At 47.8% G+C, this 22,093-nt stretch overlaps 1 protein-coding gene across 5 annotated transcripts in view; it reads left to right on the top strand.

Moving 5' to 3' along the window:
* The window catches only part of CLMN (calmin), a 127,844-nt gene that overhangs the window by 91,846 nt on the left and 13,905 nt on the right, over positions 1–22,093 (top strand). For all 5 annotated transcript variants that reach the window (XR_007518966.1, XR_007518967.1, XM_049898452.1 and 2 more), the window contains exons 3-8: positions 1,673–1,768; positions 4,832–4,915; positions 12,069–12,161; positions 13,933–14,123; positions 17,146–17,339; positions 18,439–18,521. Coding sequence is in view for 3 of the 5 variants with exons in the window: in XM_049898452.1 (XP_049754409.1) it covers positions 1,673–1,768; positions 4,832–4,915; positions 12,069–12,161; positions 13,933–14,123; positions 17,146–17,339; positions 18,439–18,521 (741 nt within the window). In the remaining 2 variants the exon portion in view is untranslated. The remainder of the gene's footprint in view (positions 1–1,672; positions 1,769–4,831; positions 4,916–12,068; positions 12,162–13,932; positions 14,124–17,145; positions 17,340–18,438; positions 18,522–22,093) is intronic.

The following is a 22,093-nucleotide window of genomic DNA, read 5'->3' as shown; positions in this document are numbered from 1 at the left end:
TTCCTAACCTGGCCTTCCGGACAGGGACCTCGGCCTGGGAGACCTTCAGCCACACGCCCAAGGCCAACCTCCTGGTGAGGGCTGAGCCGGGATATGAACTTGAACTTGGCCGTGTCTAATTCCTTTGCTTCTCAGTGACCTGGATGAAGGGTGGATAAAGGGCGCAGGTGGAGATAACGTGGGTTTACCTCAGGAAGTCAGGATTCTGCGGAGGAGTGGGGGGCATGGCCTTCAGCAGATTGACTTTTTTAATATAATTTTAATTAGTTTGATTTGTTATAATTTGCATGTATTAATATTTGTAGCTAAATAATCAAGCGTGCGTGTAAATAAACCTTTCGACCTTTTGAGTTCCTAACAGACCTACAGACTTGGGATGGAGGAAAGGATTCCCTCCCGTTCACCCGACATCCACGACTTATCCAACCAGCCATCTGTCCATCCCCCCTCTGCCCTCCCACACCACCTGCCCCACTACTGTCTCAGTCAAGGGTCCCACCACCTCCAGGCTCAGACTAAAATGTTGAAGAAATGATGACAGGAACCTCAAAGGGTGGCCCTCTGAGGACCAGAGCAGTGTTGGAGATGGGAGGGGCCTGGCTGTCATGCAGACTGAGATCCAGAGAGTGACCGACCCACAATCGTGTCATCACAGTGGGGACCTGGGATGTGCTGGTATTCAGCCACTGTGGTCTGATACGGAAAACAGGTCTTTACCAAACAGCTGATCTGACCAGAGGCCGGGCACATCACCCCGCCTCCTGGAGCCTCGGTCTCCCCAGATGTGAAGTAAAGCGCCCTGAAAGAATGTTTTTATCACACAGAAGGCTACCGTCAAGACATGCCACTTGTCTCTACTCTTGGACAGAAATGCAGAGCTGGTCTACTGAGTCCAACACAACTAGATGGTGCCCGGCTCCCACCACTGCCTCTTCTGACAGGGATCACATTAGAGGGTCCCGGACAGAGCTGGAGAAAAATGTAGAACAAAATTCTGACTCAAGAAAAAAGACCAGACTTACTAGCCAGAGGGGGACTGGAGAAACCCAGAGAGAAATCCCAGACACCCTTTTAGCTCAGTAATGAAGTCACTCCTGAGGTTCACCCTTCAGCCGAAGATTAAACAGGCTCATAAAACAAAACAAGACTAAAGGGACACACCAGCCCAGAGGCAAGGACTAGAAGGCAGGAGGGGACAGGAAAGCTGATAATGGGGAACCCAAGGTCAAGAAGGGGAGAGTGTTGATAGGTCTTGGGGTGGTTAACCAATGTTGTAAAATGATATGTGTACTAACTGTTTAATGAGAAGCTAGTGTGTCCCATAAACGTTCGTCTAAAGTATGATAAAAAAAAAAAAAAGGAAAAGAAATGTGGAGCTAGTCTAATCTTGGGGGTCTGAGATCTCCGGCTGGAAGGATCGCCGAAGACCACTTGTTCAACAGGCTGCCTGATGCCAAATGTCCTCTACAGCTCTCTTGCCCAGTGGCCATGCACCCCAGCATGGCCATTGTGCCCATAGGACTGGCTTGCTACCTCCTTGGACAGGACTTCCTACCCGTAGACAGAGCTGAATGTTTGTAGGTTTTTTTTGAGTTGAAAGCTGCGTCTGTGAAATGGTGTTATGGCTTACACAGGGCACTAATTGGCTGTTTTCCTTCTTCTTCTTCCATAGTGCAATCCTCCGCTAGAAGTTAAAGATTTATTCATAGATATACAAGATGGCAGAATCCTGATGGCTTTGTTAGAAGTTCTCTCTGGGCAAAATCTGGTACGTATGTCATGGAAGGATCAGGAAGGAAATACAAGGCAGAGACGATCAATATGGGAGGTCTTTGTCAACACAGGTTTCTGTGTACATGTGCGTGCTCGGACATACAGATGTGCGGAAACAAGGGTGACGCTCCTTTATCGGTGACTAAGAGTGGTATAATTCTGTGTAGCTAAGCATTATCTTTTTTTTTTTTTTAAAGAAATGTATTTTAGTAAAGTAAATAAATGCTCAGTATTTTCTGTGAATCTGTTAAATATGAAGATTGAAACTAGATAAAGTTTAGCTGCTGTTGTTGGATGTCATCAAGTTGATTTCAACTCACCACAACCCCATGTGACAGACTAGAACTGCCCCATAGGGGTTTCTTGGCTGTAATCTTTATAGAAGCAGACGGCCAAGTCCTTCTCCCGCAGAGCTGCTGGGTGCGTTCGAACCGCCAACCTTTCAGTTAAAAGGCTAGCACTTAACCATTGCACTGCAGGGCTCCCTGAAGTTTAGCTAGGTGGCCTTACATTAACTAGAATGATAGGTAAGAATCAGGGCGATTGAGGAGAAAGACCTAAAAGTAGAATGGCTGCCTTCTAGAACATTCTTACCCTGATAATCTAAGCATGACTGAAGCTGAGCCAACTAGCTGATCTTGACATTCACCCCACTTAGGACTTTAGCCAAACCTCTCTAGGTTGGATACGTCCCCTGTGTGCAGATTGGCCCTCCTCGCCTTCAAATACAGCAGGGTTTCTTGACCTTGTTGACATTAGGGTCAACACTCTTTGTTGCAGGGGGCTGTCCTGTAAATTGCAGGGCATTTAGCAGCATCCCTGGCCTCTACCCACTAGTACCCACTAGATGCCAGTAGCACACCTCCCAGGGATATTTGATTTCATTTCAGGTCTCCCAGTGAGCCATCAGCATGGTCCCCAAAAGGCTTCTTGGAAAAGTATATTCTAGGCCCTTGCCCTGAGTTCCCACATTCCAGCTCCCCATTTGTCTGCCACTCACATGAAATTAAAGAGTGCAAGTCCTTTACCTCACATCTGGGGAAACTGAGGCTCCAGAAGGCTGGCTGATGTGCCCAGTAGCTGGTCAGATCAGCTCTTTGGTAAATACCTGTTTCCCACATCAGACCACACTGGCTGAACACTAGAACATCCCAGATCCCCAGTATGACAACCAAAAATGTCTCCAGACATTGCCGAATGTTTCTGGGGACAAAATGATCTAGCCCAAGCTGCCGGTAGTGTTGAGGCTGAGAAACGCTGCTTTAGAGCCTGGGGTTTGATTTGACCCAAGTAATCCCTGGAGGCTAGTACAGAGGCACAGTGATGGGGTCACTGATCTAGGAACATTCTGGGCAACTCTGTCAAACCGTTTCCCAGCCACTGGGAGCCTCCTGGGATCTGTCGTGAACTGCAGGTTTAAAGTCAAGAGCCCCTACTTCTGCTCCCAGATCTAACGTCGCTGGAATGTTACCAGAGCCCTTCACCCCTCCTGCCTTTGTTTTCCCGGTAGCAAAATGAGAGATGCCCAGTGCTGCATCGATGAGCTGAAATGATGTACAAAGCTGCGTAATGGATTCTAATGAAGAGCAGACTCGTTGCAGTAAAGCTAGTATTTGGTTTCATAGCAGGTCTCCCAATGAGCCATCAGTATGGTCCCAGAAGGCTTCTGGGAAAAACATCTTACAGGCCCTTGTTCTGAGTTCCCACGCTGCCAGGGCACTGGTCTGCAGCACCAAGTCCTTGGTGGGCCTCAGTGGGAGTCTTTGACTCCCCAGGTAATGTAATTCAGTGGGCCGGGGTGGTGAGTCCACCCTGCCAGCCAAGAACAGGCCTCGGTTTACACATTAGCCTGGCAGTCCACACCTACTGGAGCAGGCACCTGCTGGTTTGCCTTGTAATGTGAACGACCACCTTGAGAAGCAATGATGAGCTTCAGTTGAAGATGTTAGGTCCCTGGGTGACTCAAAGGGTTTTTGCTCAACTACTAACCTAAAGGTTGGCAGTTCAAACCCACCCAGTAGTGCTATGGAAGAAAGGCCTGGCGATCTGGGTCCGTAAAGATTACAGCCTAGAAAACCCTAAGGAGCAGTTCTACTCTTAATTTACGGGGTCAGCATGAGTCGGAATTGACTCCACGGCAAGGGGGTTTGGTTTTGGGTTCTCAGGCTGAGCGTGCTCCCAAGATACAGAACAAACGCATTCAGACTGTTAGCTCCTGTGAGCTGCTCTTTCTCTCTCTCTATTTTTTTTGACCTGGGATAACTGTCCACAAAGCTCTTGGCTGGAAAACAGAAACATCTGTGGCCGTCAGGGAGGGTCTTGGCCGCGTGATTTAGCAGCTGTGCAGGGATCCTTGTAGCTGAAGCTCCCACTGGACACAGCATCCGTGTGGCGAGAGAGTCGTTACTGAAAGCCCCTGGCAGAGGGAGGAGTATCAAAAGCCATGAGCTAGGTCAGAGAGGAAAATTTGACATATTTGTCCCTAGTTTAACCCACTTTGGTTCTCCCCATTCACCAGCTCAAGTGAGCCAAGTCCCTGCTATCATAAATAAGGGCTCCCCTCGGGGGGCCTGTGATGTTACATTGTATATCCTGAGACTCCTGCGTGAATTTGGATGCAATCCAGGTGGGTTTTAGCTGTGAGCCCCTGTCTCGAAATTAATGCAAAAAAAAAAAAAAAATGTAAAGAAAAAGGCACAGCCGGTGGTGTTTTAGAGGCCGGGTTCCACTCTGGCCAGCGCACCTCGTGTGCAGCCGCCCACCACCTGTCTGTCCGTGGAGGCTTGTGTGTTGCTGTGATGCTGAACAGGTTTCAGTGACGCTTCCAGACAAAGATAGACTAGGAAGAAAGGCCTGGCGATTTACGTCCAAAAAACAGCCAGTAGAAACCCAATGGATCACACCAGATCTGCAGCTGATCACAGGGACGGTGCACGACCAGGCAGTGTTTCGTTCTGTTGTGCGTGGGGCTGCCATGAGTCAGGGCTGATTCGATAGCAGCAGCAGTTAATAACAGCAACATGTTGGTCTCATTTGTTTGTTTTGTTTCATTTTATAGCTGCACGAATACAAATCCTCATCCCATCGTATTTTTCGGTTGAACAACATAGCGAAAGCGCTTAAGTTTTTGGAAGATAGCAATGTAAGTACTGGAAACATGGCTCGTTAACACAAGGTTTGTTTTTGTTTTATGAAAAGGATGTGGTTTGGAGTTTAGTGCTGATCACAAGAGACGCGTGGAAAGGGGACTGTGCTCAAATGGTCAAATTAAACTTGGTTTAAATTTAACAAGTCACTCAGGTGGTCCGTGGCGGGGGGCGTCTCTGACTCCCACCCACCCCCCCCAGGTCATCCTTCAGGATCAAAACTCCAGTGGTTCAGCACAGACGGGGCGTTCGGTTTCTAATATTTTTTTAGAATTTGGTCAACATTGTCCTTTTTCTTTTTCACACCTTTAACTAAGCGTTCTTCGGGCATGTCAGCATGTCACCCTTTCTCCTGGAACTCAAAATGTGAGAGGCAAAGGAGGAAAAAAGCTGAATGAGCCAGGAGGGAAAAAAAAAAAGGAAAATTTCCCTTCTGTAACTTTCTAGACTTGGGTTCGATTCTTCTGTTTTGAACTCTGCTCTGTGTCCTTCAGAAAGGGACGGGGCGGCCTATGGGGTGGAAACTTGCAAAGCTCCTCGTTCATTAGATTGCAGCAGTTCGTCTGGACCCCCGTCCCCCCGCGCCCCCCACCACCGTCACTTGCCCAATTGATAGGACAGCTTCATCCTAAAGCAGGATTCACTGGGGCTCTCAGGGATGAGCAGCAGAAACTGAGCCTGGCAGATGACACAGAAAAGAAACTTGTTGAAAGTATGCTGAGCCTCACAGGATGGCTGCTGGAAAGACTGGAGAACCAGGGGACCTGGAGACAGCCAGTGCCAGGACCACCTCAGAGCCCCTCCACAGGGGACTGTGGACGCAGCTGCCACTGCTTGCCACACCACCCTGGGAGGTGGCCATCGCTGCTTCCACCGTTCTGCTGGAGTGACCTCTCCACACTGCATCCTGTCAGGCTTACTTCGGATTCAGTGACCTGGCGGGAGTGCCTGGCTCCCAGCCCACGTCCCAGCCGCCAAGGGGGCCGGGAGAGCACGGCTATGGCCTTTTGGCTTCTTAAGAGGGAGGTGGCTCTGCCTCACACCAGCCTTACGTTGGGAGGTCCCCAAGCATAGGGAGGTGGTTCAGATGGCGGTGGTCAAAAAATGCATCACACATCCACTACCACGGCTCCCCTTTCTGTAGAGCCAGTTACACCCCAACCTTCACTCTAACGTGGCAGTTTGGAGCTCGGGGCCTGGAGTGCTGCCACTTCCCATTCCATCCATGGCTTCCCCACCCACTTCAGTGAACTGTGGGAAAATGACATGGCCTCTGGGTGCCTCAGCTGGCATGTCTGTAAAATGGAGGCGATAATGATAAAAGGAAGTTCCTGTATATTGCCAACAGTTCACACACTCACTCGGCTGCTCACCGAAAGGCTGGAGGTTCGAGTCTACCCAGAGGCATCTGGGAAGAAAGGCCTGGCAATCAGCTTCCGAAAAACCAGCCTGAAAGCCCTATGGAGCACAGTTCTACTCTGGCACATGTGGGGTTGCCATGAGCCGGCGTCAAGTCAATGGCAGCTCGTACTGGTAAGAATAAAACTGCTCCAGAGAGCTGTTGAGGATGGAATGTGCCCGTCCAGGTAGAGAGTTTGGCCACGTGCTGGCACAGGGCAAGGGCTCCTCGAGCTTCTGCCCTTCCCGCATTCCCCATTCACGGACTGTCATTGCATCTGACTCCCGCCTCCTCCCGGGGTGAGTGTTCACTGTGGCTCTTTGAGCAGCATCCTTCCTGAATTCCAAGAGGCTCTGTCTTCGTTTCACTGTGGTGCCTGCAAACACTGGCCCAGGGTGCTTGTTGTCCTTCCTCCCGTCTTATCAGCCTCTGAGAGCGCCTCTGCTCTGCCTCCTGGTCCACTGAGAGGGGTCTGCTGTGATGTGGAAAGAAGCCCCACCTGCATTTGTCAGAATCACCCAGGTCCATCAATAGTACGCTTTCAGCAGTCATTCAGGGCACATTTACTGGTGCCTTCCATGGTCCTAGAGCCCTGGTGGCACAGTGGTTAAACATTCGACTGCTAAACAAAACGTTGGCAGTTCAAATCCACCAGCTGCTCCTTGGAAACCCTGTGGGGCAGTTCTCGGTCCTGTAGGGTTGCCGTGAGTCAGAATCGACTCTCACATTTGGGGCATCAAGAGGAGCCAGGATCCTGCAGAGGTGAAAACCAACAGCTGAGCCTGGGAAGCAAGGGTTGGAGGGGCACTCAGGTAGGGACTGGCACAGCATGGTGACATGGAAGGTCTGGCCTGGACATGCTGGCATCGGAGCCCAGCCCCGGGCTTGGCATTTGGCAGATCCTCTGCCAGTGGTTCTGGAAGTGTCTGTAGGGCCTGCCTGACTATACTGCAGCACAGTCCTCGCTCCTTTATAAAAAAATTTGGCAAGATTCCAAACATGGGTGTGGTCTGTCCACTTTGTGCCCCACTTGGCCCCATTTAGCAGGCAGGTGGGACAGGTGAATGGCCCAGTGTGACGGTGAGCACAGGTGAGCAAGACAGATGGAGAGAGACATTTCAGATGCAGACTCTGGTCCATTCCTCAAATCCACAGAATGCTTATCAGGCCCTTCTGGCCCTTTCTGGTAGTTCCGTCCCAGCTGGAGGAAAGATGGGCCATGATGGCTCTACTGAGCCACAGCTGTGCCCAAGATCCGGTGCCTGGGCCCGAGCGGATGGTGGGAGGGGCGGTGGCCAGCTCCAAGATTCAGGTGTGTCAGGCTGCTGTGGGGCTGCCCCGTGTCCCTCCGCCCACCCCAACCGTATCACACAGAGCATGGTGCTGACTCCAGGCCAGAGGCCACCTGCCCGATGGACCCAGCCCTGGGCCCTCTCAGAGTCTCACCCTCCTTATCTATGAAATGGGCATAACTGGCCTCTCTCACGGGTTTCTTTGAGCACTGAATGAACACATCTGAGAAAACCACAGCGACCACCATGGCTATCTCAGCCTCTGCGTTACCGCCTGTGCTAGAGGCATCAGCACAGAGGAGGTGAAGGAATATTCTCGTAAGCCAGTTGGTCCACTTGTTTTTCAGTATGGCAAAGCCAGTTGAGTTAGGAAGAGAAGGAGGAGAACATTGGCCCTGAAACTCTTGACTGAAGTCTGACTGTGAAATTGTCTGTTCACCACTGAAAAAATAAACCCCGGCTGGGTGCCCAAGGCAAGGCCTTCGGGAATATCTGCTCTTTGGGGCCATGGCCACCTTCCCTGGTCCAGGTTCTCTGTTCCTCGTGGCAAGGAGAGCACTTTATTCTCCAAATGACCCTCCATCAGGCACACCTGAGCAGGCCCCTTCACCTGGCACGAGCTCTTGAATTCCAAAGACTAGCCACCTTCTGGCAACTGGATTCATCGCAGCCCAACCAGGCAGCTCTGTCACTTCACTTTGGAACGTTCTCCGCTGACTTCAGCTCAGGCCCCCCAGCTGTCAGTGGCCATTTGGGTTTCCTCCAGGTAGGAGTAGAGGCTGGGATGATAAAGTTGATGGACTGCTTTGATCCCCCTGGGCTGAAACGTGTTCAGTAAGCCACAAAAACAGGGGGCTGTCAGAGGCTGAGGCTTAGGAGCTGAGGAGGCCAAGTATGGCAAGTGATTCATCCTGTAGGACGTGTGTTGGTGACGAATGTGGACAGAATATTGGACTCGAATGTGATCGGATGTGTGGTTCCCAATATTGACAGCTTCCTTCCTGGCCTCCAACCTGCCCATGATGAGTCTGTGTCGTCTGAATTACATTCTTGGCATCAGCAAGCAAAGCAGACCTCAGCCCGGGAATTCGAAAGCCTCTCCCTCCGTCGGGTAAGCCCAGACCTGACGGATAGTGTTATCGGAAACCCTGAACACACTGATGCAGTCAGAAAACAGTGTCAAAAGCTTTAAAAAGCCATGAGGGAGAGAGGAAAGGTGTGGAGGACAAAGAGACGTAGTTGTGTGCAAAACTCTCTCCATCTTTTCCTTTCTGAGTCTTCCAGGCAGAATTTTGCAGGGTGGATTTGAAAGTCTACTTTGACTGACTTTATTCCCTCTCAGGCTGCTAACCAAAAGGTCAACAGTTTGAATCCACCAGCCACTCCTTGGAAACCCTACGGGATAGCTCTACTCTTATAGGGTTGCTATGAGTCAGAATTGACTCAAAGGCAATGGGGTCACTCCTGAAGGATGGTTTTTTTACGTTTGTAAAGGGTTATTAAAAAAGAAGAGGAAGAAAATGTAACAGAGACCAAATGTGGCCTGCAAAGCCTAAAATGTTTACTCTCTGGCCCTTGACAGAGGAACTTTGCAGACCTCTCCTTTATGTACTTAGGAGTCCTTGGGTGACACAAATGATTAATGGTTAGTGGTTTGAACCCACCCAGAGGTGCCATGGAAGACAGGCCTGGTGATCGGCTTCTGAAAGGTCACACCCTTGAAAAACTTACGGAGCACAGGCCTGCTCTGCACACATGGGTTTGCCCTCAGTCAGAATCGACTTGATGGTAACTAACAACACTCTGTGTCCTTAGATTGTGTCTTTAGAATAATCTGATGAGTTGGGGCAGTGGTCCTCACACTTTCGCGTGCATCAGAATCACCCGGAGTCCTTGTTAGACCACAGATTGCTGGTACACCCCAGAGCTGCTGATTCAGTAGCTCTGCGGTGGAGACACCAGACCTTACATTTCTAACAAGTTCCCAGGTGATGCTGACGCTGCTGGCCCAGAGACCACACTTTGTGAACCACAGCCTTCGAAGCGTACCAAGACATCATTCTGTGGCCAGAACATAATTAAGTAAATAGATAACTCTCTAGGGATTTCTACAGGAACCGCCTTTTAACCACTCAGTGGGACATTTTGTAATGATGCAGAATCTCTGGGTTTAAGCCCTATTCCAACACAGCATTTCTAATTAGCAATGAATTGGCTATTTTCTGTGGTCCATGATTGCTGGTGTTGACACTCTGTGTTTGTCCCAAGGGTGTGTTAGAACTGGGGGCTTGAGGATTTTAGTGTAGTGTTGTTGTTGTTAGGCTCTGACTTATAGCCACCCTACGTACAACAGAATAAACCACTGCCCCATCCTGCCCCCTGCTCACAATCATTACTGTGTTTGAACCAATTGCTTCAGCCACTATGCCAATCCATCTCTTTGAGGGTCTTCCTCTTTTTTCACTGACCCTCTACTTTACCAAGCATGATGTCCTTCTCCAGGGACTGGTCATGCCTGATAACATGTCTGAAGTATATGAGACAGAGGCTCACCATCCTTGCTTCTAAGGAGCATTCTGGCTGTACTTCTTCCAAGACAGATTTGTTCAGTCTTCTGCCAGTCCACAGTATATTCGATATCCTTCGCCAACACCAAAATTCAAAGGCGTCAATTCTTGTCATGTAGTGTGGACCTCTTCTAAAAAGCAGAGTTGTCACTTTGATGACCGAGGTGTGCCTGACCCAAGCCACGGTCTTTTCAGCCACCTCCTATGCGTGTGAAAGCTGGATAATGAAAAAGGAAAACTGGAGAAGAATTGACGCGCTTGAGCTGCGGTGTTGATGAAGAATATTTAACGCACGGTGAACTTCCTGAAGAATGAACAAAGCAGTCTTAGAAGAAATAAAACTAGGAACTTGAGAAATAGTTTAAACTGAGAAGAAAACATTCTTTTGTGGTTACGAGAGCGGGGAGGGTGGGAGGGTGCGAGAGGGGTATTCACTAATTAGTTAGTAGATAAGAACTATGTTAGGTGAAGGGAAAGACAACACAATACAGGGGAGGTCAGCACAACTGGACTAAACCAAAGGCAAAGAAGTTTCCTGAGTAAACTGAATGCTTCGAAGGCCAGTGTAGCAGGGGCAGGGGTTTGGGGACCATGATTTCAGGGGACATCTAAGTCAATTGGCATAATAAAACCTATTAAGAAAACTTTCTGCATCCCACTTTGAAGAGTGGCGTCTGGGGTCTTAAATGCTAGCAAGCAGCCATCTAAGATGCATCAATTTGTCTTAACCCACCTGGATCAAAGGAAAATGAAGAACACCAAGGACACTAGGTAATTACGAGCCCAAGAGACAGAAAGGGCCACATGAACCAGACACTACATTGTCCTGAGACCAGAAGAACCAGATGGTGCTTAGCAACAACCGATGACTGCCCTGACAGGGAACACAACAGAGAACCCCTGAGGGAGCAGAAGAGCAGTGGGATGCAGACCCCCAATTGTCATAAAAAGACCAGACTTAATGGTCTGACTGAAACTGGAAGGACCCCGGTGGTCATGGCCGCCAGACCTTCTCTTGGCCCAGGACAGGAACCCTTCCCAAAACCAACTCTTCAGATATGGATTGGACTGGACAATGGGTTGGAGAGGGATGCTGGTGAGGAGTGAGCTTATAAGTTTTTATGTGAGAGACTGACTTGATTTGTAAACTTTCACTTAAAGCACAATAAAAATAATAAAAAAAAAAAGAAAGAAAAGAGATGAAACTGGAATGCTCCTTGAGAGTGAGGGTAAAGAAAGTTTGTCTTGCTTACCATAGACCTGTCATCAGGAAAGAACAATCCCTAGAGAATGACATCATGTTTGGTAGAGGGTCAGTGAAAATGAGGGCAATCTGCAACGAGATGGATTGACACAGTCGCCACAACAATGGACTCAACCATAGCAAAGATCACGAAGACAGCACAGGACCAGGCGATGTTTTGTCCTCCTGTACACAAAGTTACCGTGAGTCAGAGTCAGCCTAACGATACCAGTACCAAGTGTAACCTGCAGACAGGCCTATTGAGTAGTCACTGTCTCTTTTTGGAAAAGAATGGCTGAAACCTTACTAGCCATGTGACCCTGGGCACATTATATTTAACCTCTCTGGGCTTCCCTTGCTGAAATCCCGTGATAACAGCAGCCCCTGTGTGGTAGGGTTTTTGTGAAGATGAACTGAGTTAATATTTGTAAGGCACTTGAAACAGTGTCTCCACATGGTAAGTACTATGAACGTGTTTATTAAATGCATTTTAGCATGCGGGGTGACATTGGTGAGAGGTGGCCTTGGGCACCACCAAATGGGAATGGCTCAGCATCAGCAAGAGAAAGAGGCTCTTGAGGGCATCAGAGCAACAGGTTCCAACCTCCCTGGGCACCGCCTCTAAGCTGACTCCCTGCTTCTCTCCAGGTAAAACTGGTTAGCATCGACGCAGCGGAAATAGCGGATGGCAACCCTTCTTTGGTTCTTGGGCTGGTGTGGAACATAATCCTCTTCTTTCAGGTAAAGACGGTTTCCTCCCTGTAACACGCACGGTAACGCTCTTCCTGCGTCTGCTTCGCGCCAACAGCAGACACGGTGGAGCCAGATTCAGGCAGAAAGTGAAATTTCTTTTCTGGCCCGTTTTGACTCTTCTGGTTACTGAAAAATGATCCAGGGGAATCTGTTTGCTGAAAAATTGGAGTCCCAGCAGTTTTAAAAGTGGTGTGAGCTCTGTTTTCAGAATAGTGTATCTCTTGGGACTTGAAGAGTTAAATTAAATATCTACCTCCAAAAATAAGTTTGTTCTAAAGTACTGGAAGCCGTAGAGAGAGCCGGGGAGTACTTCTGACCAAACATTGAACTTGGCAGTTTCTTCCCTAAAATTATTCAATTGTTCAGCAGAGACAATTAAAGAATGTGTGCTCACGCCAGCTCTGGGAAGAGGAAGGTGTGATAGGTGAGCCCTTGTTTCCCATCCAGTGTAACTTCAGCCTCAATTTGGAAATACAGATTTTACACAGGAAGGATGGGATCCCGGCTGCAGGGTGGTCCGGTGGCATTTTAAATTGCGCTCAAGTTCATTTCCCTGAGTAGGAGCGGTGAGCTGACATCCCTTCATCTAAATCCCACTCGCCTTTGAAACAGAAAATTATGGTTCGTCATTTAATTACCCTCTTCAAGAGTAAAAATGGTCTCCTTTGGGGTGATTAGCCAGGGCTTTGGCTCAATACTTGGGTTTCAGAGAGAAGCGCGCATCAACAAGGTTTGGAGACAATTAGATTCAGTTCTGTGTGAACTGGGGACTGAAAAAAAAAGGCTACCTCTGAGCCTCAGCTTCCACCTCTGTGAAATGGGAGCAGTGAGCGTACTATGTATCTCGCAGGTTTCAGGTGAGTGCTAAGAGAAGCCATGTCTGAAAGCCCTTTGTGCTGAAGGAGGCTGTAGTTGTTGACGTTTACTTACTAAACTTCCAAATAGATGCTGGAAACATCCTGAAAACGTATTAAAAGTCAGGACCTCAAATCCACCCTAGAGCTTCATTCATTTTTTTAGTAAATGTTTATTCAGTGTCTCCTAAGTGCAAGGTCCTGGACATCCTAAGTCCAGCCCTTGTGATCCTATGGGATCACAGACAAGCCAGTCCCATGTTATAGAACACTGTGGTGCAGGCCATAAGCAAGACATGGGCAGGTGTCGTAAGCGCCAAGGAAGGGCAACCACTTCAGATGGGGTAGGAGTGACACCGAGGCTGGGTTTTAAAGGACAAATAGGACTATGCCAGTGCTCCCTAAACTGTACTGTGCATCCGAATCACCTGGGGGTGGTGTTGAAAGGCAGATTCTGATTGCATAGGCCTGGGGCAGGGCCTGGGGTTCTGCATTTTTCACAAGCACCCCTAGGATGGGAGCCACATTTTGAGGAACAAGGAAAGGGACATCCAGGCAGCAGGACTTGAGGCAGCGTGACGCATTAGGGAGTGATAGGCAATGGGAGGGGAGGGGTGGGCAGAGCCAGGGCAGGAAATCCTCACGTGCAGAGCCTGGCCGGTGCTGGACGGACTCGGGAAGTGCCACACAGACGAAAAGCTGCATGGGACAGCCCAGCCATCGCTGCCCCTGTGCCTGCCTCCCCCTCCGACACCTGGCCATCTGGGGAGGGGTCTCTCCATCTCTGGAGAGCCAGTTCTCTGTGAGCCGTTTCTCTGGCCAGGGCCCACGTGGCCGTGGTCAGATGAGGCGCTCTCTGGGAGGGTCCGTCTGCCCCGGGATCTGAAATGCCATCTTCCTTGCAGATTAAGGAGCTCACGGGAAACCTCAGCAGAAACTCTCCATCTTCAAGCCTGTCACCCAGCTCAGGGGGCACAGATTCGGACTCCTCCTTCCCACCCACGCCCACTGCAGAGAGGAGCGCGGCGCTGTCCCTCAAAGACCAGAGGAAGGCCATCAAGACCCTGTTGGCGTGGGTGCAGAGGAAAACCAGGAAGTAAGCCTGTGGCCCCCTCTCCACCGTGCCAGTTAATGTGCTGGGTTCAGGCAGAGGGAGGAACACCCTTCCCAGGGGTGGACATAGGAAAGGGGAGCCCTGGTGGCACAGTGGTTAAGATCAGCAGTTCAAATCCACCAGCTGCTCCTTGGAAACCCTATGGGACAGTTCTACTTTGTGCTATAGGGTCACTATGAGTCGGAATCAACTTTACAGCAATAGGGCTTTTGGTTTTGAGGTGCCAATTATGCATCTGGAGCCCTGGTGACGCAGCGGTTAAGCACTTGGCTGCTAACCAAAAGTTTGGCAGTTTGAACGCACCCAGTGGCTCTGAGGGGGAAGGACTTGGTGATCTGCTTCCGTAAAGATTACAGTCTAGAAAACCCTACGGAGCAGTTATGCTGTGTCTTATAGGAAGGCTACTGAGTTGGAATTGACCCGGGGACACACAACAACAGCATCGTACGGGCTATCAAAAGAGGGAACACTGCATTTTTCTGTTTGTGCAAAAAACAAACCCAGAAACCTGTGTTCTGAAGAATGGTTTGGAGACAGCTAATGAGAAAGAGAATTTGAATACAAATCAAAGGGATGTTCATCAGTCAGGTCCCAAAATGGGGTTGTCTCCTGGACTCTTTATTATGAAGCTTCAGGGTGTCTTTCAGAGTCTTTACCAACAGCAAACAATAATCACGGAGGCCGTAGCATACTCAGAGTCAGGCCTGGCCTTCCCGAAGCCAAGACAGGTGGACTGGAGCAAACTCCTGGCCACTGTTTATGCCCGGCCCAGAGATTTCAGCAGGGTTAAGCGTGGTGTGGTGGTTAAGAGCTATGGCTGCTACCCAGAAGGTCGGCAGTTCAAACCCACCAGACGCTCCTTAGAAACCCTGTGGGACAGTCATGTAGGGTCGCTATGAGTTGGAACCCTCTCGATGGCAGTGGGTTTGGTTTTGGGTTTTGGTTCTCTAGCAGGGAGTCCCTGGGTGGTACAAACAGTTCATGCACTCAGCTGCTAACCAGAAAGGTTGGAGGTTCCAGTCCACCCAGAGGCACCTCAGAGGAAAGGCCTGGCAGTCTACTTCCAAAGTATCAGCCATTGAAAACCCTAAGGAGCGCAGTTATAGTTGGACTCACGGGGCCACCATGAGTTGGAATCAACTGGACAGCACCTGGTGTTGGTTTCACTAGTAGCCAGCTGATGCCCCTGGGCTGGGCGGGGCTGAGTGGAAAGCCAGGCCAGGTGTGGTGGAAGCCATATTGCTCGGGTCCAGCCCGCTCGGGTCCAACCCGCTCGGCCACACACAGATTCCGTAAGATCTCGGTGAGTAACTTTGCTCTCCAAGCCCTACCTGCAAAATGGCTGAGTGCTTCTTCACTGCCCTAGTGGGTGGTCAGGATTAAATGTGTCTGCGAAAGCCCCCTGCTGCAGCCCTAACACATAACAAGCATTAACACACATCAGTTCCCCTCTCCCCAGTCGGGGAAATGGGCAAGCACGCTAGACTAGAGCTGATTAATGTGAACAGCCATTAATTGTTGTTTAGAAACAAATCAGCCAAATGTGATCAATGTCACGGAATTATACACTTACGATTGTGTTACGTTTTACCACAGTGAGAAAAAGCAAATCAATCAATCAGCCAAAAGAGAACTCATTGCCAGGGCTTAGGGTTGGGGGGAGGGTGTGATGATAAAGGGGAGGAAGTCCTGCTCTTTGGGGTGATGGAACCCTTTAGTGTCTGGGTTGCAGGGGTAGTTGCCTGAATCTACACTTGTAATAAAATTTCAGCATCACACACCAACCCGCGTGAAAAGGAGTGCCTGTGAAAGGCCTGTAGTTTGGCTAGTAGTCCTGCCCGGATGTCTGTTTCCTGCTTTTGGTGTTGCACTCTGGTTATATAATATGCTAGCCTTGGGGGAAGCTGGGCAAAGGGTACACAGGGATTCTCGGGGCTATAGCTGCAACTTCTCGTGAATCTTAAATGATTTTGAAATAAAAAGGCCTTTTTTAAAAAGTGTTCAGAGACCCCAGTTGAGAGATTGGTGGGGCTTCCAGGGGTGGACTGTAAAGGGAGATTAGTGCCTGGCAGCATTGCCTAGCTTTGTTCCTCACGCTTAAAATTACAATCTTATTGTTATTCATAATGATATTACCTGCCATTTGGTGAGTGGCTTCCCTGAACCCTCACTGCCCACTGCATTGCACACTGGGTTCCCAAAGGACATTGGTGATCTTTGTGTGTGTGTGTGGTGAAAATATGCATGACAAAGCATATGATGACATTGCTAATGTTGTGGGATCCCCCCCACCCCGTACACCCCACAGCAGCCCCAGGGAGGCTTCAGTGCGATGATCCCCCCTTTCCAGCAAAGGACGCTGAGACTCAGAGAGAGTGTGACTTGCCCAAGCCCACAGTGCTGGAAGCATGGAGGGGTACCTGGGATATGAACTCAGGTCTTTCTGCCTCCATTTTTATGGCTCAACTCACCCTCCTTGGAGAATTTTTGAATATCACTGATAAAATGAACAGTTTATAAAATTGCTGTATTTATATGTTTGGGGATTTGGAAACACGAGGCCCCATTTTGCCTCTTGGTGTGATATTTACCTCCCTATTCTGTTTCTCCAGAAATGGAAATGTGAATGGGTCTGCGCAGCTCACCTGGTGCTCAAGGGCCAGGGTGTATTGGCCTTAGAGGTCAACAGCTCCTAGCCCTGCTCAGAGACCAGCAAGGTGGCTATGTGCTGACCTCTATATCTTTGAGTTTGTTTGCTGTTGTTGTTGTGTGCCATTGAGTCGATTTTTGACTCATAGCAACCCCATGTGACAGACTACAACTACCCCATAGGGTTTTCTAGTCTGTAATCTTTACAGGAGAAAATAACCAGGTCTTTCTCCCACAGAGCCGCTGGGTAAGTTCGAACTGCCAACCTTTCAGTTAGCAGCCAAGAGCTTAACTGTTGCGCCACCAGGTTTCTCTACTAACCTCTTTTGTTGCTGTCTCTGCTGTTTTTATTTAGGTACGGTGTGGCGGTTCAGGATTTTGCAGGCAGCTGGAGAAGTGGGCTGGCTTTCCTGGCTGTGATAAAGGCCATTGACCCCAGCCTGGTCGACATGAAGCAGGCTCTAGAAGATTCCACACGGGAAAATCTCGAGAAGGCTTTTAGCATCGCACACGATGCCCTTCACATACCCAGACTCCTAGAGCCAGAAGGTAGCAGTGGTTCTTGCTCTCTCTTTTTAATTGTTTTCGTTACAAATAGAACACATGCCTATGTAGACATTTGGAAAATTTGGAGAAATCTAATAGAGAAATATTTAAATCTCCTATATTCCAGTGTTTTCCTATGCATCTAATTACAATAGTTTTAAATAATTGGGACCATTCAATGTGCGTATAGTTTTATATCTTACTTTTTTTCCTTAACTGTTATAATTTTTTTTTAAACCTAAGTATTTTTTATGTTTCTGTAATGTCTTCATTATATATTTTTATTGGCTGTGTAATAGTCCATTTAGTGGGCATACCCTAACTTACTTAGCTCATCCACTACTGGTGGACGTTGAGGTTATTTCAGAAATATTCGCTTTATAAATAACACTGCAGTGAACATCTTACTAAATAAAGCTCAGTGCCCCTCTCAGGTTGTTTCCTTAAGGACCAGCTCCCATCAGCAAAGTATCAGAGTCAGAGACTGTATACCTTCTTATGGTGTTTGGCTATCTCTGTCATATTGCTTTCTATTATGTAAGTTAGGTTAATTTAGCACTCCTGCTGTCAGCGTGTTAAGGAGTGCCCAGCACACCATACTCACTGATGGAGGTGGCAGTGGGCTGGCTTCTTGCAGCAAGGAATAACGGAGAGTCTTGGGAATAAGGACCCTGGATTCTGCATGTTCCCTGGGTGGCACCAACAGCTTGCATTCAACTACTAACCGAGAGGTTGGTGGTTCGAACTCACCCAGAGGCACTGTGGAAGAAAGGCCTGGCGATCTGCTTACATAAAGATTACAGCCAAGAAAACCCTATGGAGTCAATTCTACTCTGTAACTCGTGGGGTCGCCATGAGTCAGTATTGACTCACTGGCAGTGGGCTTGCTTTGTGGGTTGGATTCTACATCTCAACTTCCCTCCTCATCAGCCAGCTGTGAGACTTCAGGCAAGTGATTGACCCTCTCTGGGCCTACCTGTCCTCAGGTGTAAATTAAAAAAAAAAACAAGCCCTCAGTGACCTGCAGGGCTCTTTACCATCAAGGGTCCTGTGATCCTATTTACAAACTGTGTGACCTGCTAACTCCTGTGTCTCTTAACAGACATCATGGTTGACATGCCCGACGAGCAGTCCATCGTGACCTACGTGGCGCAGTTCCTAGAACATTTTCCGGAGTTGGAAGCCGTACGTTTGTTTTCCTTGCCTCTCATTCAGAAACCATACGTTTCTGTTACCCAGCCCTTGGATGAAGCTGGAAGGTGCACTGTGTTGTTCTGTGTGACCAGTGACGATCGTTGGAAGTCGATCCCAGGTCCCTCGAGAATTGCCTTGCCACGTCGTAGTTGCTCTTCCAGAATTATGCCTGACATTAAGTGTAAAAGCAGAACAGGAAGTTAGATGGTTACACCTCTCGCAAACCTTTTCCTATTCCAAACTTCACAAAGATTTTCACAGATGCTCACTTGTAACGTGGACTGGCTAGCTGATTTTCAGGTGTCAGGCAGAACTTTTTAGCAGTCTGCCAGATTTTATCAGAGCGTTAAAAATTGTAAAAGACGTTGACCATTCAAAAGCAGACCTTCTTATTTTCAGAAGCCCAGATAATAGTTGGTGACAGATTTTGTGGGGAACAGACTCCTTTTAGAAGTTGTCGTGGCTTCATTGCCACCCAACCCACGCACAGCCCTGAGATGACAATGACAGCAACAGTAACAACAGCCTTTAACTGAATTCATTGGCAATTTACTGAGCACCTACTGCTGGCTGAGAGGACTCAGTGATAAAGAGGCGAATGAGGTCTCCGCCCTTGCTCATACAGAATACAGTGAGTCGACACATTATAATTTCAGGTTGTTGTAAGTCCTAGACAGTAAAAAAACAAGCATGAAGGATTAAAGAGCGCCCAGGGATGGCAGGTACTGTGACCTGTGTGGCTCCGGGCTGGCTGCCATTCCTGCAGTTCTTTGTGGCACAGTAGCATTTTATACGTACATGCCACTGTAGACACTCAGAGAGGCTAAATGACTTCTCCAGGGTCACACAGCTACCAAGCACAGGGGCAGCCTTTATCCTCAGGTCTCTGTGGCTCCCAAGTTCAGTGGCTTAGATCACTTCCAGCTCATGACTGGATCTGAGACTATTAGGACAGCATATTAACTAATTCAGGTTCATTGACATTTAAAGAACATGAATCTCCATGGCTGCAAAAGGCACATTCTTTTCAACTGCATGTCGTTGGTGGTGGTGGTGGTAGTTGCAGCCAAGGGGACTCTACCTCATGGTGACCTTATGTATAACATAACAAGATATTGCTGGATCCTGTTTTATCTTCATGATCATTGGTGCATTTACCAAAATAAACCATAAAGCTAGGCTCAATAAATTCCAAAGGGAAAAAAAATCCGTAGAATATAAAAGAAATTCGCTTTGTGAGGTTCAGATATCATTGAATGATCCTTTTTGTTGTTGTCTTAGGTGCCATCTAGTCAGTTCTGACTCAACCCAATGTACAACAGAGCTAAACACTACGCAGCCTGGCACCATCCTCACAACAGTTGTTATGCCTAAGTCCATTGTTGCAGCCACTGTGTCAGTCCATCTCATTGAGGGTCTTCCTATTTTTCGATGATCTTCTACCAAGCATGATGCCCTTCTCCAGGGACTGATCCCTACTGATAACATGTCCGAAGTATGTGAGATGTAGTCTTGCCATTCTTGTTTCTAAGGAGCATTCTGGTTGTACTTTTTCCAAGACAGCCTCATTTGTTCTTTTGGCGGTCCACGGTATATTCAATATTCTTCTCCAGCATCACAATTCAAAGGTGTAAATTCTTCTTTGGTCTTCCTTATTCATTGTCCAGCTTTCACATGTGTAGGAGACGATTGAAAACATCACTGCTCAGGTCAGGCCCAGCTTAGTCTTAAGGTGACATCTTTGCTTTTCAACACTTTAAAGAGGTCTTTCGCAGCAGATTTGCCCGGTGCAATGAATCCATCCTTTGATTTCTTGACTGCTGCTTTCATGGGTGTTGATTATGGATCCAAGTAAAATGAAATCCTTGCCAACTTCAATATTTTCCCCATTTATTGTGATATTACTTATTGGTCCAGTTGTGGGGGTTTTTGTTTTCTTTATTTTGAGGTATAGTCCATACTGAAAGCCATGGTCTTTGATCTTCATCAGGTTGTTAATGAATCTTCCTCCAATCCTGATGCCCTGTTCTTTTTCATATAGTCCAGCTTCTGGGATTATCTGCTCAGCATACAGACTGAATAGGTATGGTGAAAGGATACAACCCCGATGCACACCTTTCCTGACTTTATACCACACAGTATCCCCTTGTTCTGTTCAAATGACTGCCTCTTGACCTATGTACAGGTTCCTCATGAGAACAATTAAGTGTTCTGGAATTCCCATTCTTTGCAATGTTATCCATAATCTGTTATGATCTACATAGTCGAATGCCTTTGAATAGTCAATAAAACACAGGATTCAACTGACATCAGCGATGATATCCCTCTTCTGGATCCAGCTTGAATTTCTGGCAGTGCCCTGTCAGTATACTGCTGCAGCCGCTTTTGAATGATCTTCAGCAAAATTTTACTCGCGTGAGATAGTAATGATATTGTTCAATAGTTGCTGCATTCTGTGGGATCACCTTTCTTGGGAAAAGGCGTAAATAGAGATATCTTCCAGTCGGTTGGCCAGGTAGCTGTCTTCCAAATTTCTTGGCATAGACGAGTGAGCACTTCCAGCACTGCATCCATTTGTTGAAACATCTCAACTGGTATTCCATCAATACCTGGAGCCTTGTTTCTCGCCAATGCCTTCTTGAGTGCAGCTTGAACTTCTTCCTTTAGTACCATTGGTTCCCACTCATATGGTACCTCCTGAAATAGTTGAACGACAACTAACTCTTTTTGGTATAATGACCCTGTATATCCCTTCCATCTTCTTTGAGTCATTTAATATTTTCTTCATAGAATCCTTCAGTACTGTAACTCAAGGCTTGAATTTTTTCTTCAGTTCTTTCAGCTTGAGAAATGCAGAGTGTGTTCTTCCCTTCTGGTTTTCCATCTCTTGCACATGTCATCATAGTACTTTGTCATTTTGAGCAGCCCTTTAAAATCTTCTGTTCAGCTCTTTTACTTCGTCATTTCTTCCTTTCGCTTTAGCTACTTGACCTTCAAGAGCAAGTTTCAGAGTCTCTTCTGACATCCATTTTGGTCATTTCTTTCTTTCCTCTCTTTTTAATGACCTCTTGTTTTCTTCACGTATGATGTCCTTGATACATTCCACAACTCGTCTGGTCTTCAGTCATTAGTGTTCGACGTGTCAAATCTATTCTAGAGATGGTCTCTAAATTCAGGTGGGATATTCTCAAGGTGGTACCTTTGCGCTCGTTTACTTGTTCTAATTTTGTTCTGTTTCAATTTGAACTTGCATATGAGCAGTTGATCATCTGTTCTGTGGACAGCCCCTGCCCTTGTTCTGACTGATGATATTGAGTTTTTCCATCATCTCTTCCTACAGATGTAGTCGATTTGACTCATGTGTATTCTACCGGGTGAGGTCCATGTGTATAGTCACCATTTATGTCGGTGACAGAGAAGGATTGCTAGTTGGAAAACATGGCCTTGGTGATAGAAAGGATGCTGGAGATAGCATGATAGAATTTTGCAAGACCAACGACTTTGTCATTGCAAATACCTTTTTTCACCAACATTCCAACTTCCAGTAATTATCAATGTGTGTT

This window comes from Elephas maximus, chromosome 10 (assembly GCF_024166365.1).
Source record: "Elephas maximus indicus isolate mEleMax1 chromosome 10, mEleMax1 primary haplotype, whole genome shotgun sequence".
In the NCBI taxonomy this organism is placed as follows: domain Eukaryota; kingdom Metazoa; phylum Chordata; class Mammalia; order Proboscidea; family Elephantidae; genus Elephas; species Elephas maximus.
This window is presented reverse-complemented; position numbering and strand designations above follow the sequence as displayed.